The sequence below is a fragment of the Pezoporus flaviventris genome, unplaced genomic scaffold, assembly GCF_033815535.1.
Source record: "Pezoporus flaviventris isolate CSIRO_AGI_PZ_B2104156 unplaced genomic scaffold, CSIRO_AGI_Pfla_v1 ptg000078l, whole genome shotgun sequence".
Taxonomy (NCBI): Eukaryota; Metazoa; Chordata; class Aves; order Psittaciformes; family Psittacidae; genus Pezoporus; species Pezoporus flaviventris.
Window position 1 is genome coordinate 18,781,304 of NW_026892626.1, and position 19,018 is coordinate 18,800,321.

A 19,018-nucleotide genomic window follows, 5' to 3' on the forward strand; every position below is an offset into this window, starting at 1 on the left:
GGCATGGAGCTGTACAGGATGGCTGCCCAACTTAGTTCATGGCTTGAAGTTCAGTGAGTGAAGCAGGAGCTGAGCATACCAGCCACGTAGAGCAAGATTCACCTAAACAGCAGTAGCTTTAAAGCAAAGTTAAGCACTAAGCGGGTTATTTCTTCCTGCCCCAAAATGTGTTTCGAGACTTCCCTTAACGTGAGTGCCGGTGCCCCTCAGCCATCAGCTCTCCATGGCCATTGTGTTGAACAGGCTTCTGCCTTCATCCTACCCAGTGCCGAATCCCAGAGCTTCCCTTGGGAAAACCTGGGTCAGGGACACACAGCTCGCCAGGACAGAGCTGCCTCCCACAGCAAGGTGACTCCTCCAGCCCGTGCTGCGCTGTGCATCGCCTGTCTTGCAGCGTCAATAAAACCTTGCTCTGAGCAGCTCTGGCTGGAGAGAGACGAGCGAGCAGACACAGAGCATCTGCATGTTGGAGATGTTATTTTAATACCTTATCTGTAGAGCATCAAAAGCAGTGCCAAGTACACTAGAGATCTTGCCAGCTGCAGCCCTTTGAAGGTCTTAAAGGCTGTACTGTTGCAGTGTAATAACACATAGTGCTACAAACTGCCGTGAGATAATGGCCTGTTTTCAAGGGAGGGAAAAGTGCGATCTGCATCCCTCCTGCAGCAGGGCGGCTGTGCCAGGTGGGGGCTGGAGAGTGGCAGCCCTTGTCTTGGGGTCAGCACAGGGGGATCCTGAGGCTTGTGGTGCTGCTGGCAAGCCTTTCCGGGGAAGTGAGCATCCATCTCCTTGGCTGCAGCCAAGGTGAGCCGGGAAAGCGCTCAGCGCCATGGTGAGCATCCTGCCTCCTGTGAGAGCTGGCTTCATGCCCCTCCTGTTGCTCTGTAGCAGCCAGGCAGGGTCCAGTGCTTGGTGACTTGCTGTGGGCAAATCCCCAAGGATCCATAATCAGCATTAATCCAGTGTCCCTGAGCCTTGGCTGGGCTCTGCTACGTTGACGGAACAAACAGGACCGAGGAGAGGTGAAGTTGCAGCAGGAATCGGGGCTGAGCATCCTTCCTTTTCGCCCCAGCACTGTGTGCTGCTGGAGCTGCTCTGCTCTCACCCTCTGTTCACTAACGCTGTTTTCTGCAGAGGAAGTGGCTGGCTTTCTTATCAGCACATTCCCATCTGCAGCACAGGGAGCAGGAAGCCTGCGAGACTTCCCAAAATTCCCCTGTGGAGTTTAGGACTGAACAGGCTTGAAAAGAAGCTGTGGTTGTCCCATCCCCGGCAGTGTTCAAGGCCAGGCTGGACACAGGGGCTTGGAGCAAGCTGCTCCAGTGGAAGGGGGTCCCTGCCCGTGGCAGGGGTTGGAGCTGGAGGAGTTTTAAGGTCCCTTCAACCCAAACCATCCCGTGATTCTGTGGTTCTATGGCATAAGCAGTGTCTGCTGGGGTGACAACAAACTCAGGTTTTGCTCTTCCCTTGCTGTGTCCTCTCAGTGCCTTGTGCGGCTTTTGCTTGCTGAAGGTGCAGTAGCTACTGGCTTCCTTGTTAGCCTTAATGGGGCAGTTGCTGATTGAGCAGCATTAATTTGCCTAGATGAAGATGTTGCAGTGAGGGGAAATAGCTGCTGGTGGCTGTTTGGGAGGCACCTCAGTGGGAGCTGCTGATGGAAGGCATCCCAGCTATCACAGGATGTCCTGCCACTGCCTGTGGCTTCCTGGGGCATTTGTTCCTCCTGCCTATGTTAGCAGTGATCTTAAAGCAGAGACAGTGAGGACCAAGCAGGACTTGGTTATTTTTGTTCTCCCTGTTTTAAAATAGACTTGATGCATGCAGAGCGACTTCTTGTTGAGGTTGTTGCTTGCAGGGAGTGGCTGCTGAGCCCTGCTCAGCCCCTTGGACCCTCCTCCTGGCCTCCGTGATGCTGCTGAAGGCTTGGCCATGCAGAGCTGCTGCCTGCTGCTGTGCTTGGACCACAGACCCCAGTCCCTCCCCTGAACCCCAGGGGAGGGTTTGGGACCCATGTTCCTCTCGTGGCAGAATCAAACACTAAAGGCAACCTCTACCCTGCTTCAGAGCCATTGCAGCTGAGCCCGTGTTCTGCTGGCGTGATGCAGGAGGAAGTGGTTGCAATACCAAGATAAAGTCCAGCGGCTGCTCTCTGGCTGGGTGCAGGGGCAGCAGCACAATCCCACATCCCAGGGGCTCCAGGAGCCTGCCTGCCTGCCTATGGCCCGCCACACTGGAGTGTTCTCTGGCTTCCCACCACACAGGAGCAGGGATGGAGCTTCATCTCCTGCTGCACCTCAGGGCCTGTGGCTGTCTCATGGGCTTGCAGGCTCCAAAACGTGCTGGATGAGTCTGGGAGACCTGCCCGTTGACCAGGTGGAAGTGGAAGGGCTGAAGGACGCTCTGGGTCTGATCCTTGGGCTGTGGCTTGCAGAGCTGGGGCAGAACATCACACGCAGCACTCTGCAGGGGAGAAAGGTCAGAGGGAAACTGAGAAGTGTCTTGAGGTTGTCTTGAGCCCTCCCATTTGCCTTCTGATGGGTGGCATGCATGGGAGGGATGTTAATGTCTGTGCTGTTTGTGCCTGTGTTCAAAGCGCTGTCAGGGCGGAGGGTGCCTGCCCTCTGCAATGCTGGGCTGGTGCTGGTGAGCACTGGGTTATCTGGGGAAGGCAGCAGAGCACAGACAGCAGTGTTTCGCTGCAGGAAACCCAGGCCGGTGGCACAATCGCATGACACGGTTACAGCACTTAATAAATCCTATGTAGGAAGCTTCACCTTGCAGAGACCCTGGGTAACTGCTGCTTTCAGCTGTACTCAAATTGATCTGGTGCTTGCTGTTCCTGGGGGTTCAAGGAACCCTTCAGACATCACTTGGAGTATAGAGAACAAGCTCCCAAGGTGCAGCCTGCCCGGATGAAGCCGGAGGCAGCGCAGGGAAGTCATCACTCTTCCTATCAGTCCAAACCCACAAATGAGTGTTGCTGCTGTATGCACGGCGATTATTTTGTGCCCTTCCTGGAAAGCAAAGGGACTGTGCAGCAGCTCCAGTGCGGTTACAGTGCTGGGACCGTGTGGGGTCTGGATGCTGCGTGGTGCATGCGATGAATGCAGGGAAAAGGAGCTCCTTCAGTGATGCGAGGAATGAAGCCCCTTCTCTTGTTCTGAATGGATTTACTTTACACATCTCCCCAAACTGGGATTAGTCTGATTTATTTCAAGGCTGTTTTTTAGGAATAGAGCGAACACGATTATAGACCATGCTGGTTTTAGCAGTAGACAAGTGCCTCCCAGACTTGGCAGGAGCTCCGTGTTCGTGTTGATGCTGCTCTTGATGTTGCCTTGGTGAAAGACCTTCAGTTCTTCACATTTTGGGGCCAGTTTCGAGCTCCAGCCTGGGTTCACCTGGCTATGAGTGTCTGGAGATAACCTGAAGGTGCTTGGGAAGGCAGAAGTGATGCTTCTGGCCAAGGGTGCTTGAGAAGTTTCTCACCCATGCAGAGGCTCAGCTCTGTACCCAAAATAGAGCCTCTAAAGGAAACGAGTGCTTTATCTTGCACTGTGTGCTCAGCATAAATTCCTCTTGCCGTAGTGTTCAGGAACAAAACGCGGCTCAGTCTGTCCCTGGATCTCCAGTGCCATGGAAAATTAATGTTGATATCAGGATTATGACGGCTCTTGGCCAGAGGCTCATGAGCACTGTGAAATCCTCATCCTGCTTTGATTCCATCTATGGGTTTCAGCGTGCTGCAAGTTCAGGAGGAAGACATGGTCTGTTTGGAGCACTTCTGCACCCCAAGCCACTGTGGGGCCTTGGGGCAGTTGATGTGGGGACACCACTGACAATATGGTTATGGGTCAGATGCTCACGTGTCATCATAGGCATGAGGCTGACCCTGGTCCCATCATCCTGAGATGCTCTGAATCTACACAAGCTCCATGGTTTATACAGGAAGCTGGTTTGATGCTTGCCATGTATAGAAAAGGCTCCTTCATCCCCTTCCCTTAGCTAAGTGTCCCTGTTCCCAGGCTGGAGCTGCCTGTAGGGTTGCTCACCTATGGCTTGTGGTGCATCACTGAGGCTTACGTGACACTAGCCCTTTTAGGCAGATGAAACTAACCACAATGGATTTGTGCAGATCCCATTGCCCTCACAGGGCCCTTGCAGACCCTGCTGAGCTCCCAATGGGAGCCCAGAAAAGCGAGCCCAGGTCTCCTTGCAGCCACTACAAGCACCTCCTGACCCCTCTGTGTACCTGTGACGCCCGGTTCCTCCCCAGAGGCTCCTCTGTTTGAAGGTGTTTGAATGACACCTTTTGAGAAGCTGCCTTGTTTCTGCCGTTAACTTCCAATCCCATTTGGGAAAGCATCACTGGGTTGCCTTGGTTGTGTCTGGCAAGCCTGGCAGGTGCTGCTGGGGTGAGCATCTTGGAACGCTGGTGGGGCAGACACAGAGCCAGCGCTGTGGAAAGGGCAGGCAGCGGGGACAGAGGATGGAGTGGCTTTTCCCTTGATGCCACAAAGGTTGTGATGGTGCAGAGGAGCTGATACCCACTCTGCTGAGCACTGCCAGCACTTGGGCTTCAGGGTGAGCTGGCTGGGGCAGGGTGATGGGACACGGAAGCGTGTCGGTGGTACGTGGGGTCAGGATGCATGCACCAGCAACTGTTTGAAGGCTGAAAGATCCTTCCCCAGCCTGGCGCCCTTGGAGCCTCCTTGCTCGCTGGAGGTGAAGGTGGTGTTTATCTGAGCACTGCTATTTAATGGCTACGCTGGTCTCTGCCTTTGGAAACAAGACGGTTCAGATAGGAGAATTGAAGGCGGCGGGGATGTGAGGAAGGAAATGGGAGTGAAATTCCCCTCTCTGTCTTGGAGATAAGTGACAAAACTCAGCTTTAACTCAGTTACATTATTAGCGCTTTGGGGACTGGCTTTTTATCTTCCCTAAATAGGATTAATACACCGTTACGAACGCGTCGCCTTCAAAGCGGGCGGGCAGCCATCTTCCAGGGCTCTGCGATGCAGCAACTGGGATGATGATGGGTTACCTGCACCCCGACTGCCCCCTCCCAGTGGCTGACTTGTTCTCTGGGCAGGATGGATCCCGCTGGGATATCTGCCGTATTTCTGCCTGCTCTCAAGAGGCTGGCCCCGAGTTTCAATTACAATCTTAAATTACCAGGTCACCGGAGTCGAAGTAGGTCTGCCAGGTTTTTAATGATCTCCTCTCTTGTCGTGTGCAGGGCTTTGGGGTTTTTCCAAGCCTCCTTTCCATCCCTGCGCTGAGAGCGTCGGTAAGGGAGCACATGGCAGCGGTGGGTTGTGTAACTGGTGCAGGCGAGGCAGGTTCCGAGAGGAGCTGGTGCTCATCCTCCAGGGACTGCAGCAGCTTTCCACTGCCTTCCAGCGCCTTCCGAAGAAATCCAGAACTAATTGCCAAGACTCTTTAATCTGGTCCCTCGGGGCCTGGATTAATCACAGAGTGCTTCTGACATCGCTCGCTGGTGGAGATGCTGAGGGTGTTCTGTGGGGTTGGGCTGCATCTGGAGCTGTTGGGTGGGTGTTTCTGAGCAGAGCTGGCTGCAGGCACTGGGCTGTCCCCCAGGCTGTCCCTAGGGACCCATCTCCCCTTGGAGAGGGACCAGGCTCTGAGGTGGATGCAGCAGTTTCCTCGATGCTGCCTGTCCCTGTTTGAATAAGGTAGAAACTGAGTTGGTCCATTGGTCCTGCATCTTGAGAAGCCTCTCATCTTCCTACCCTCAGCCAGTGTCTGGGTGCTCCTCCTCTAATGCCTGCCATTCCCATCAGCATCCCTGCTTGCCTCCATGGTCCAGGAGCTGCAACCACCCTGCTCCAGCTCAGCATGGGCTCACCCCTGAGGCCGTGATGAAGTCCTCTGTGTGCAGCATCGTGATTTGGGCCTTTAAGAAACAGGTTAGAGGAGATGTTAACATGGAAAGAAATAAATTCCAACTTGCAAAATTACCTGTTAGTGCTGCTGCAGCGTGTCACCTGGCTATAATGAGAGATTAGGTAGGGAATGGCATGTTTCCCTCCCGTTCATTCAGGGCCGGTGTGTGGGCAGCTTCCCGGCTGGTGCAGTTTTGTGCGTGGGTCTCTGCAACAGCACCTGGCACAGGAAAAAGGAGCAGAGAAGAAAGGTGTCTGTGCCTCACGTAGGGAAACACATTGATGGCTTCGTTCCCCTTGCTTTGAACTCCTCTGCTGGCCCCGGCTACATCCCAGGATGCTTGGAGAGCAGGAGTGGATCAGCGTGGTGCCTGCACCGTGCGTGGTCCATGTGGCTGCCTCCATCCTGGTGCTGGGCGTGCAGCTCTGCTCACTGCAAACAGGCTCTCTGTACAGGCTCCTGCAGGCAAGATGTTCTGCTGGGGCTTTTGTTGGTCTCTCAATAGTGTGCTTGTGGTGGGACTTGGCTGTGTACCTGCAGCACCATCCCTGCCTGCATGGGGGCTGGGAGGATGGAGCAGCTCCCATGGGGTGCCTCTGGATGCTGGGATGAAGCGGCTGGGGTGCTCTGCTCACTGCTCCAAGCAGCTTTATCGGCCCAAAGTACATGGAAGAGGAAGCAGGAGCTGGACTTGAGCCATGCCCTGGGTGGAGGGACCCTCTGCCCCATTCAGTGAGCCCTATGCCAGCAAGAGCTGCACAAGCCGGGTCAGCAGCAGTGTGCTTCCCGGAGCAGCACTTCTGAGCATCCCCATCCCTGCAGCCTGGATGTGACTCGAGGTGTTTCTCTGGCACATGCAGTGGGAGAAGGAAGATCTTTCCCTGATCCCAGCTCTAACGCTATCACCATCCCCTTCCCCACCCACACCCATTGCATTGCCAGGGATGATTGATGTTCCTCATCCCGCATGGCTACAATACATTCATTGTCATGCAGAGGGTGTTGTCAGTTCATTACTGGTATTCCATATAGAACTGCAGACTTTCTTCAATGTTTTCTTCTTACATACACAAATCCCTCTGCAAGTGCGTGGCTGGGCTCAAAGTATGTGACCCTTTCAGAAAAGAAAGGACTATTAAGGATGTCTCTGTTGGAAGTGAACAGCAGAGCAACCATCCTGCCCCTGCTCTTCAGCACAGCTCCTGTGGGCTCCTCCTGCATGGCAGGCACTGCATTCGCTTGATTTCTGTTGGCAGGGTCTTACCTTGGGAAACCACAGATGTCACTGCTACCCCCAGCTCTGGCACCCGAACACTGCCTGGTGCTGGAGGGATGTTCCCTGGTGTTGGAGGGATGTTGGATGGAGCAGGGAGGGAGCTCTGCTGGAGCAGGAGAGCATTTGACCCTACACCTCCTATAGGGCCTCTCAGCCCTCCAGTTGCAAAGGAAACAGCAAGGTGTCCTTGTACAGTTCTGCAAGGCTGTGTTGTCTTTGTGGTTTTGTATTCTTTGTGTTTTCTTAAGTCCTTAAATAATGTTTCTGGGCACTGATTTCCCCACATTGCTTGTGCTTTTAATGGATCATAGAATCCCAGACTGGTTTGGGCTGGAAGGAAGCTCATCCAGTTCCAGCCCCTTCCATGGGCAGGGGCACCTTCCACTAGAGCCCTTGCCCCAAGCCCCCTCAGCAAATGTGGGTGCTATGGCTGAGGGTTGGGGCAACATTGGGGTGTGCCGAGTTCATGTGGCCCTTGAGCATGGGAAACACCATGAGAAAGTGGAGGAGCTCGAATAGCGTATAGACCATGACAGGGTTATGAGGAAGGGGCACAGATAACTGATAGCATGTGGGTATGTGGGAGGAATGAAGGTAGTGATGCTGTTGCTGGATGCATTGAGAGCTCCCTTGGGTGTCCTGCCTGCTGCAGCAGTGTGAGCAGGGGCATGGGCAGCAGATTCCCGTCTGCCGGAGGTGCGGAAGGGCTCGGCAGCTGCATCCGAGCCAGCCTGCTCTTGGAGATGAGGTGGGTGCTGCCATGCTGAGCCATGGGTGGGAGATGCCATGGAAATGCGGATGAGCACCAGAGCGTGGAGACAGCAGAAGCTGAGGCTCAGTCATCCGTGAGCTGCAGGAGAGGAGATGATGGCATCTGCAGGAGCCTTCCAAATTACCCGGAGCAAGGAGCAGTCCAGATCCTGCCCAGGACACCCCTTGGCACCAGAATGCATTTTCCTCCCTATCTCGGGCATCACTAACGCAGGAACGTGCCTGGATAGTCCCTAAACTCGTGCAACTCCCGTAGGAACTGGGGGCAGGGTACAGCCAGGCTGGCACAGCCGGCCTTTTGCTCAGCACTGGGGTTTGTGGCGCATCCTTCTGCTTGATGCCACTGCTGAAGCGCTGGGGGCTTCACCAAGCTGCTGCTGGCACAGCTGGTCCCTGCGGCACATCTGGCAGGGCCGTGGCTGCCTCCTCCTGTGCCGCCCCGGCCGGGAGCGTGCACGGGGCTGAATTATTCAACGTGCAAGTGAGTCTGCTCGGCGGGGCTGGAGGGAGCTGATGAAGTATTTAACTGCTCCCCGAGCCGGGATCAGGCTCTAATGCAAAATTAATGCCTTTGTGTCTCTGGAAATAGCTGCAGCCCTGGGGTGGGTGCGGGTCAGCATCGCCAGCACTGGGACATGAGTCCTGGAGAGCGGCTCTTACTGCAGCATCCTTGGTCTCTTCACAGAGCTGGTGTTGGCCCTTTTCCCCTCCCAAAGAGCAGGCAGTAGATGAGCAAGGGAGTTGGGTTTGCTTTAATACCCAAAGGGGCTCCAGGAAACCTGGAGAGGGGCTTTGGACAAGGGCCTGTAGGGACAGGCCAAGGGGAATGGCTTTAACCTGCCCGAGGGGAGACTGAGATGAGCTCTTAGGCAGAAGCTCTTCCCTGTGAGGGTGCTGAGGCGCTGGCACAGGGTGCCCAGAGAAGCTGTGGCTGCCCCATCCCTGGCAGTGTTCAAGGCCAGGTTGGACACAGGGGCTTGGAGGTAGCTGCTCCAGTGGAAGGTGTCCCTGCCCGTGGCAGGGGTTGGAGGTGGAGGAGCTTTAAGGTCCCTTCAACCCAAACCCTTCTGTGATTCTTGGAGACCTGGGAACACCGCCTGTGGAGTAAGTGGGAGATGCGATCAGAAAGCCTTGAGCTGGTACCGGGTGTTGGGGCAGACAAGGAGCCTGAATAAATCAGGATGTTTCAGCCTGCCTTTTCCCCAGCAGGGATTTGCACAGAGGATTCCTCCTCTTCAGGCACCTAATCCCTGTCACTGAGCTGCTCGCATGGAAGGCTCAGTCTTTCCCGCAGCGCTGGGGAAGGGCCTCGGGGGCCGGGATGAGCAGGAATATCCTCTTCTCCCTGTGAAAACAGGGAATGGCATCAGCCAAGGGGCTCCTGGGGAAGGGATGGCAGGTCCGCATCCTCTGTCCGTGCTGCATCCCTTTCCAGCAGCCAGCCTGGGATGAGGAATGATGGGTGCAAGTCCTGCTTGTGTTAAAGGGTCTTATGTGGTCCCTGCCTCGGGAGCCATTGATGGGGTGTGCTGGAGAGCGGAATGGACAGAGCCAGTTGGTTTTATAATGGCTGGAAGATTGTATAGCTTTAAAAAACTATATCCTGCTGCTTTACAGCAGAAATACCAGGAAATGCAGCTCTATCTCCCTGGCACTGAGTGACAGTTTTCTCAGTACTGATTTGCAGGGCTGGGCTTCTTCATATCTGTAATGAAGGTTTCTTTGTACCGTTCCTGCAGCATTAACTGGTCTGAATAAGACTTGCTCCCTTGGATTGAAAGTCTTTGTCGCTGTTCGGGGAATCGGAGCCTTCGTGAGCAATGAGGCTGCTGAGACCTCGCAGAAGGGAACTTGGATGGCTCAGGCTATCCTTTTATTTACTATCTTTCCACTCCTCAGTCCCTGGAGCTGTTCCTGGTGGGTTTCCATAGCGGAAAACCACTGCCCCAAACTCCCAATCACTGCGTCTCCCCGGAGCTGATAATGGGAAACCGCTGAAGTCTGATGAGGAGCTGAAGATCTTTGTTGTGTTGTAAGAACTCCGGAAAGCTTTCATCCAAAGCTGGGGATTAAATCCAAATAGCATAAATTTTAGCTCGGCTTCAATCTGTGTGCTCTCAGTGATTAGAAGCTGCAAAGCGCCGTCAGAAATTCAGGACTTCCCCTCCTGGAAGCCTTCTTTCCCCTTATTTTGTGATTACCACGCTCCTCTGGCTCTGCTTGATGTAGCAAGGCTCATTTTGTAACGTGGGAATGGAAAACTGTGGGCAAGTGCTGGCTGCGGTGCATTTCGGTGCAGCAGCGGGGCAAAGCCAGGCCCATGCGTCCGACCCCGTGGGTTTGCCCGGCGTAGGTGGAGCGCCACAAAGCTCCTTTAAAAAGCCTTTTTTAATCGCGTTTTCTCTCCAGTTTTGGCAATGCTCATTCCAAAGCTGCTTCCTGCATCTCGAGCTCTTGAGGCAGGGAAATGTTACCCGAATGAGAACTTCCACAGGTTGTAAGGGAGCAGCCACGCACTGCGATACGCTCGAAATAATCTTTGAGCTTTGTGCTATTGGAACCATCTGCCAAAGCACGGCTCTGTCAGCTCTCCGGGGAGGTTTGAGCTCCTTCCTGGGTTTGCTTTAGCGATGGATCCGGCTTGAACCTTCTTCTGTCTCTGTTAACTCTCCATCTGTCTGCTTTATTCAACATATCTGAGACTGGTCTGGGTGCCTCCAGCCCTCTCCCTTGCCCAGTGGAGGCGGGCAGAGGGCTTCCCTTCCTAAGGAACGTGTGTTCTGGGAAGGGATGCGCTGGAGGGAGGCATGGGAGGTGACTTCCCTGAATAACTCATTTTGTGAGGGACCCGGGAAAACGGATTAGCCCTTTCTGCAGCACGTCAGGGCAGGGAGTTCATGCAATGAAATTAGAGCAACAAATGGAGATCAAATAAAAGGCAACTCCGCTTTATGCAGCATGGAGTTGCTAGGCAGGGTTCATTCCTGCAGGAAGTCGTTTGTCACAGCGTCTGGGCTTGAGGGGGGCTGGATACCTTCCTGCCAGCTAACAATGTTCCATGTGGGAGATGAGGCTAATCGGATCCCATGGGGCAGCTCCAAGCCGATAGTGTGCAGGGGTCAGGAAATGATTTAGCATCTCCAGCCAGCCTGGCTCTGCCTGCCAGCACCTCGCAGGTCTCTGCTCTCCTGGCATTGGTGAGCCCTGGGCTGTGGGCTGGTGCCAGGGCCCTGTGCTGGTGGCCAAGGGCTCCTGTCAGGGCTGTTGGAGGCAGCTCTGGGGCTCTCCTGGGCTGTGTGGAGATGTGGTCCCATGGGTGAAACCATGCTGCCGCTTTGCCTCCAGCATCTATGACCCTTCACAGTCTCCCAGCACCTTGCAGTGGGTCCATAGCAAGGGCAAGGCCATTTTCCCACTCGAATATTCTTCTTGCATCCCCAAAACCTGATCCAGAGCAAGGTTAAAGTGGAAAAATGGGACCCCAAAATACCCCAGAAGACCTGCTCTGAGCAGTGTGTCCTGGCAGTAACAGCACAGAGATACAGCTCCAGTGCTTGGGTCCTGCTGCTCTCCAGGATGCACTCAGCACTCTCAGGCACTTGGAGCTTGCAAATAAAACACGAACCCTGACACCCTCTGGGCTTTCATCTTCCTGGGGATACCTGTGCTCCTGTTGGGCTGCCTCCCTGGGTATTCTGCTGCCAGTGTAAGGAGCTTAAAGCTTTCTTAAAGGGCTTTTCCTGGGCAGGAACTGCTGCCCTGGGCAGGATTTTGTATTCTAAGAGCGAGCCTTTCAGCATCGTTGTCTCTTTGGGCAAACTGCCCAACTGTCTGCTTTTGGGAAGGCATCAGAACGGAGACGGAGCATGTGAGGTGAGCGTGGTGGGGAAACTCTTCCAGCTGTTTACATCTTGTAAACAGGAGAAAACGCTCTGCTGGTGAAGGAAGGGGATGTGTAGGGGCACAGCAAATGGGTGCTGTTTGCTGGGACCAGACCTGGGGACACAAAGGCAGTGATACCTGTGATGCTCATCAGCGTGGGCAGGGCTGCTCTGCTCCTCCCTGGGCTATCAGTCATGGGAGCCCCTCACAGGGGTGGGCATTGGCCTCATGGCTGGGGCTGCTCCCTGCACAGGGTGGGCAGGAAGAGGGGGACCACGCTCCTTCACAGCCCCTGAGAAGGAGAGTTGGGCAGTGCATCCCTCTGCCCTGTGCTGCCCAAGCAAGCCCTGATGGGCATAAATGCTGGTCCTGTCACCCTGCAATGTCTTTTCCTGCTCCCTTCCTCAAAGAGGTTTCTGCTGGGAGTGTTGAAGGGACGAGGGGGTTCTCCATTCCTGCAGGACTGGCTGTGCTATGGGACAAGCTGCAGCGGCTGCAAGGAAATGCCTGATTAGTGGCTCTGCCCAGTGCCTTACTGACACAGACACTTGCGCTGGCTCCTGTGTGTTGAGCAGCTCCCATGCTATAATATTATGTGCCAGAGCCCTGTGCAGCTCCCTGGGTGCACGGTGTTGGATGTTCCCAACATCTCTTCCCCATGCTAAGGTGATGTACGTTTAAGGTGGCTGGAGGTCATGACGCTGGAGGTGCCTGCTCTTCCCTAACTGCACACTGGATAATGGCAGGGTCTGTCCTCTCTGATGGTTCACTTTGACGGTGGTTTGATTTGCTCTGTGCTGTTGACCTCACTAGACCAAACGTTGGTTGCCAGCATGGGGGCAAGACCTTGCCTTGCGTCAGGGACACCCACAGAAACCCCGGGGCAGGCAGTGCTGGAGGGGAGCCATGGCCAAGGTCAGTGTGCAGCTCATCCTGCCCGACAGCGTGGGTCTGCAGTGACAAAAGCCCTTAGGAAGCAGGGGAATTCTTGCAGCAATACTGCCATGCAGAGCAGCCAAGGGCTGGATTTCTCCCTCCTGCCATTGCCGAGGACTTTGCAACAGCTTTGTCCGCTGCAGTGATTTGCGGTGCTGTTCCGAACACGCTCCCGGCCACACGCTGCTGGATAAAGCTTTAACTCACTGGCCTGGCTGGCAGCAGCCAGTGTTAATGGCTGTTCTGCCTCTGCTGCGCTACACCCGCAGCCCTCGCTGCCCCAGGAGGTCCCCCCATGTCGAGGTGCAGCCAGACGTGTGCTCTGCAATGTTCATACTCCACGAGCACGTTTTGATGAGGTTTTTCTGCTCGGCAGCATCTGTGATCTCCTTGGCAATTGCTTTATGGTTTTTCTCAAGGGGTTTTCTCAGTGCTTTAGGTCAAGAAGCCCTTAAATGTTCAAAACATTGTATTGCAGCTCATATAGGCAAATGAGAACCAAGTTCCTGTAAGTCATCTTTGTGGCAACTGAATATCATAGAATGAGGGAATGGTTTGAGTTGGAAGGGACCTTAAAGCTCATCCAGTTCCAACCCCCTGCCATGGGCAGGGACTCTTTCCATTAGAGCAGCTTGCTCCGAGCCCTGGCATAGAGGAATGGCACTAGGAAGTTCAGCCCAAGAGCTCTGTATTTTTTGCTCTGAAGTGGAATCCTTCCAGCTCCACTGGGAAGCTCTTGCAGCCTGGATGCCGGAAGCAGCTCCCGGCAGCGCCTGCGCCCAGCGTGCTGCGGAGCTTTATTGAGTTTATCCCCACACTTCAGGACAAATCTTTGCTAATAGAGTTCTAATTTCTTCCTTCCTGCTTCCCAAATGCCTCTGTCTCTGTATCCAATGACAGCAATGGTGAGCAATGTTTTCAAGAAGCTGTTTATTTGCTGGAAAGGCAAATGAGAGGCCCTGCGAGGAGAGGGTTCTTGGCAGCTCTTGTGCCTCTGAAAGCTCCTGGGTTTGTTCTTTTCACAACGAAAAATGGAAAAGGAATTTAAAGCTGGAGGTAGCAGGGCACGATAAGGGGATTGTGAGTTCAATAGCCAACGTCACTTGCCTTTTTCTTGTTCCTTAGAAGTCTGATAGCGGCGCAGCTGAAGCCTGCGCTGCTCAGCCTGGGTTATGTGCTGTATCTGATCTTCTCATCACTGTTTCCTTTAGCATAACCACGGCTCTTGGGAAAGGGATGTGGCAAGTAAGAGAGCCCTGCGACAGAGCTGAGTTTGCTGCCCAGGTTTCCCCAGACAGAGGCAGTCTTTGCACATCTTTGCTTTGCTCTCTTATCCCCTTTGCTCCCCTTGTGTATGGTGTCAGCCCTTGGAGCTGAGCTGCTCTGGGCACCCTGTGCCAGCGCCTCAGCACCCTCACAGGGAAGAGCTTCTGCCTAAGAGCTCATCTCAGTCTCCCCTCTGGCAGGTTAAAGCCATTCCCCTTGGCCTGTCCCTACAGGCCCTGGTCCAAAGCCCCTCTGCAGCTTTGCTGAAAATAAGATGCTTATTTTGCATTTAGGGAAGAAATTAGCCTTTAAGTAGAGTGCTTTGATTGCAAAACCAGGGCTGGCAGTGTCAGATTAGTGTGTGCAGTGAGGGTTCGGTGGTTGAAGGGATGTGGATTTAGTTCTGGATACTTAGGCTTGAAAGTCTGGGTAGCAGCCTGTTGGGATTAACGTTCCCAGAAGGGTGACTGTCATCGACTGCGTGCGTTGAGGAGAGGGAGACGTGTGTCTGCTGGTCTGGCAGAGGGAGGCTGCGGAGCTGCTGAAGCAAAGCAGGGCTGTGGGAGGGAGATGCCCACCTGTTCCATCGGTACACCGTTCCATTTTTGGACACATGCACTTTCAGCTCCGATCCCCACAAATGCCAGATTCTCCCTCTCTTCATACCCGGGGTGACCTCGGAGCGTGCGCTATGGATGACAGCAAGCTCCAAGTGAATAGAAGGGCTCCCAGCCCTCCTCTGCTCAGCACCTTGCCCTCTGCCTTTGCTGAAGTGCCTGGTCCAGCTGGTGATGTTCAGTGGGTCCAGCTGGTGATGTTCAGTGGGTCCAGCTGGTGATGTTCAGTGGGTCCAGCTGGTGATGCTCAATAGGGTTTAAAAACCTGCCACAGCTTTAGAGTCCTGACTATCCTAAGTCAGACATAAGAGCTCTTTGTTTTCCTAAGCTCTGGGTTGTCGTGGTGCCAATCCCTTAACGTGTGACTGACACTGTCGCTGTCTTCTCTTTGCAGTTTGCTGCTTCGTTGTGCACAAGCGGTGCCATGAGTTCGTCACCTTCTCCTGCCCTGGTGCTGATAAAGGCCCTGCCTCGGATGTAAGTACCCGCTCCAGTGCCCTGGGTGAAGGCACAACATGGTGTTTTGTGGACCATGGTGTTTCACAGCGATTTGGAGACCGTGTTCTTGGCAATGGCAGTTCTGTGCTGTTATTTCACAGGCATCTCGGTTTCATTGTTATTCACAGTCGTGGGGGCTCTGAGATTCTGAGACACTTAAAACACTTTCAAGTCATCCAATAACTTGCTCTGAGAGCAGGGAGAATGTGTGGGAATGCAGAGACGTTTCTGTTTGGGGTTGAGTCTGCAGCTCCCTTTTGTCCCTCAAGTCACAGCCTCAGTTTCCCCATTGGTAAAATGACATTTCCAGGTTCTGCCACCTGAGCTGAGGTTTTAGGTTTGGGCTTAATTAAGATGAATGAAGCAGTAAGGGCTAAAAAGCTGCCTTAAGGCTTTGGCTGATGTGCCCTGGGCTGAAGGCGACTCTTCTGGCAGGGTCTGGTTCAGTCCTGATCGATTCCTTTTGCCACAAGTGAAACACCTGAAAGCATTAGCTGTCATTTAAGATGCTCACAGTGCCGCTAGACTGGAGGCAGCCTGGGCAGTGTGCCTGAGCTCATTCCTCCTCAGCTCATCCCTTACTCTGAAGGCATCACTGCCCCACATCACCATTGCCACGTCGGTCCTGCACTGCCCCGTGGTTCAGCATTACCTCCTCCTCACTGCAGGGGTCTCCTCACTAAAAGCAGGCGCAGGTTTTCAGTCTGTTCCGTCTCATCTTGCAGGTTTAACTCAACCTATCCATACGTTTGCTCTTCCCAAGGGGGGAAACACAGCCCACAGGCACATTTCATGCCTGTGATTTGCATCATCAGTGTTGCTGCGTTTGCTCCGACTCCCCCAGAAAGCACAGCCCAGACCGGGCAGCACCATCAAGGACAGCAGGTTTCCCGGGAAGCCCCGGTTTAGGTGTGCCTGTTGGAAAACAGCATTGCTGTGCTTTAAAAGACCAGAAAACCACCCGAATTCCCACTAAGTCAATCCCCATCCCGGATTTCACAAGGCCTTAATTTCCCGGAGCATCCCCGGGCTGCGAGTGGGATTGCTAGAGCAGCATTGCTGCCTGCGGCTCCTCTGCCAGCGCCTCTCGGGTCTGTCTGGCAGTTTGTGTGTTTTCCCGTGGAAACTGGCTAATTTGGGGAACTGCTGGGAGGGAAGGGAGCGAATTGGGGAAACGGCAGCGCTCCGCAACTCTCACCCTTCAAAATAGCAGCAGTGGGAGCAGGCGGTGCAACAGGCAGTGAGGGTTGTTTAGTTGAGGCTAAACACACGGTGTCAGTCGCAGGGGTGGTGACAAATGGGGGTTTTGGGGAGGGGGGGGTCAGAGCTGGGGGCAGCCGCTTATGGCGGGGGAGAAGGAGCTGGTGTCTGAGCTGAGCCCTGGCTCCCATCCCTGCCTGGGCCGTGGTACCCAGAGGAGGTGATGGCAGCGGGCAAAAGGCCACCAGCTCCATGGCTGGAAGTGGCCCCTTGCTGCTGCAGCAGCCCCGGGAGCAGGGTGGGTGCTGCAGGATGATGTGGGTGCCTGTGGAGTGGCAGAGTGTGAACCTGCCCTGGGGTGATGCAGAAGCAGCAGGAAGGTGCCAGCGAAGGCGACCACGGCAGCGGGAGGTGGGAATGCTGGAGCCACTTAACCTTGTTCAAGGAAAATGAGGTTTGACAGCAGGAGAGCAGGGAGGGCTGGGATCCAGATGCCACCTCTGGAGCACTGGGCAGCCTGCCCGCCAGCCTTGATCATCATCATCACTTGGGCAGCAGCTGGTGGAGCAGCAGCAGGTACCGGCGTTGTGCTTTGCCTGGTTCTGCGCAGCTCTGGCTCAAGTGAATGCGATGCAATTCCAATCTAGAGCAAGCCAGGAGCAGTGAGGAGCCATTGGACAGCCGGGTCCTTCCCCCAGCACAGCCCTTTGATCCTGGGCCAGCAGCTTTCCTATGGCTTTAACCTGCCCGAGGGGAGACTGAGCTGAGCTCTTAGGCAGAAGCTCTTCCCTGTGAGGGTGCTGAGGCGCTGGCACAGGGTGCCCAGAGAAGCTGTGGCTGCCCCATCCCCGGCAGTGTTCAAGGCCAGGTTGGACACAGGGGCTTGGAGCAAGCTGCTCCAGTGGAAGGGGTCCCTGCCCGTGGCAGGGCTTGGAGCTGGAGGAGCTTTAAGGTCCCTTCAACACAAGCCAGGCTGGGGTTCTACACACGCCTCCTGCCCTGTGGCTGTGCCGCTGGTGATGGGTTACTGTGGACAGCCTTTGCCTGGGATGGGAAAGGTCTAAATTAAGTTCTCACGTTTTAAGAGGGGCCACTTGATACCAGGGCACAAGAAAGGCCTTTAACCAGGTTCTCTATTGCTTGCTCTTATCGCTGGGTGAGGGTTGTTACCGTGGCTCATGGAGCAGATGGATAAAAGCCACCAGGCTGGCGTGAACTGATTCATTTCTGATCCTTTCTAAAGATAAGTAGAGGAGCACAGATGCTTGGGAGTTAAAGCAAGGAGCAGAAATGGCCCTTTTGTAGCTGCTCTTTTCGCTGTTCAGCAGAGCCCTCTGGTTTGTGCCCTGCACAACTGTTCCCTGGGCTGTAACAGGGGATTCATGCAGAGCAAGCAGCGTTCCTTCAGCACTGTCAATCAAGTGCTATAATCCTTAAGGAGCTTTGAATCGGGAGATGTAAAACTACTCCAGCAAACAGCAATGCCCTGTCTGCTTTGGGAATGCTTCATGTTGAAGTGATGATGCAGAGCTTGAGCCTTCCTCTGCTCTGCTCTTGCCAGGAACCACAGCATGAATCCAGCGCGACCGATGCTGTCAGGCACTGGTGGCACCTGGGTTGTGGCGCTGATGGCCCTGCCCGGTCTCATTTGGTGCAGCAGTCTGGTGACCGCCTTTCCTTGCACAAATAATTAATATCCAATGTAATCCTGCCGAAAGACGGAGCCTGATTTATTGCATTTGTTTAAACCTCGCAGTGTGCTCATCCTCAGAGGGCCGCGTGACTCTGCTGAGCTGGGGAGGGAAGGGAAGGGCTGCTCGGTGAGCTGGCATCTGCAGGGGCAGGAGAGGCTGGGCATGCAGCGGAGAGATGGATGCTGCCATTCCAGCCGGATCCCAGCCTGGCTGGAGCTCTCAGTGCCAGCTGGCTGCTGGGTTTCATCCCTAGAGCTGCTCTTTTCTGGTATTCCACTCACGGAGCCAAGGGAAACATACATCAAAGCCAAAAAGGATTTCTATCTTTGCTCCTTGATCTCTGTATCTTGTGGCACTTGAGAATCAAGGAGAGAACAGTTTTGTGTCCTGTAAAGTGCTTATGGTGCATATGGATGCTTAATTTTAAACACCCAACTAATACTGGTTACTTAAAATGAGTCTGTTTGAAGTTAAGTACGTGCTTAAGTCTACAGGGTGGTTTGTGCATGTGTGAAGCAGCCAAGGGGTGCTGGCACTTTATGCTTTTTGGAGCATGACCAAGCAAGTGAAGAGCAGTGAAATGTCAATGGTAACAGAAAGACTTGGACTAATCCTGCTTTGGAGCTGGTTCTGTTTGATCTGGTTGTGCATGAACATCCTTGAGGAGAGCGTGCGTGTGTTTAACCTCGCCCAGCCCACTGAATAGGAACCTTCCATCTAGGAGAGGACTAATTATGCACTGAGAGAGGGCCCCTGAGGAAAAGAGAATGAAAACTAATTGCTTCTTGCAACGGAGAATGAAGCTGGAGCTGTAAATGCTGGTACTGAAGACGCCAGGGCTGCTTTCACGCTGGACTGCTCTGAAGTCACGGCAGGACATGGCTTTTTCTGATGGCTGGAGATGCGATGGTGGGCCAGCGGTTTGGGTGGTGCTGTTGCTGAGGAGTGCTCCTGGGGCATGCTACGGGCTC

The 19,018-nt window shown here is 54.3% G+C and overlaps 2 protein-coding genes across 3 annotated transcripts in view; both read left to right on the forward strand.

The window, feature by feature from the left end:
- Positions 1 to 19,018, forward strand: part of TEX47 (testis expressed 47) — a 148,819-nt gene that overhangs the window by 121,370 nt on the left and 8,431 nt on the right. The window lies entirely within an intron of this gene.
- The window catches only part of PRKCB (protein kinase C beta), a 104,762-nt gene that overhangs the window by 24,875 nt on the left and 60,869 nt on the right, over positions 1 to 19,018 (forward strand). For both annotated transcript variants that reach the window (XM_061474210.1, XM_061474211.1), the window contains exon 3: positions 15,050 to 15,132. In XM_061474210.1, coding sequence (XP_061330194.1) covers positions 15,050 to 15,132 — 83 coding nt within the window. The remainder of the gene's footprint in view (positions 1 to 15,049; positions 15,133 to 19,018) is intronic.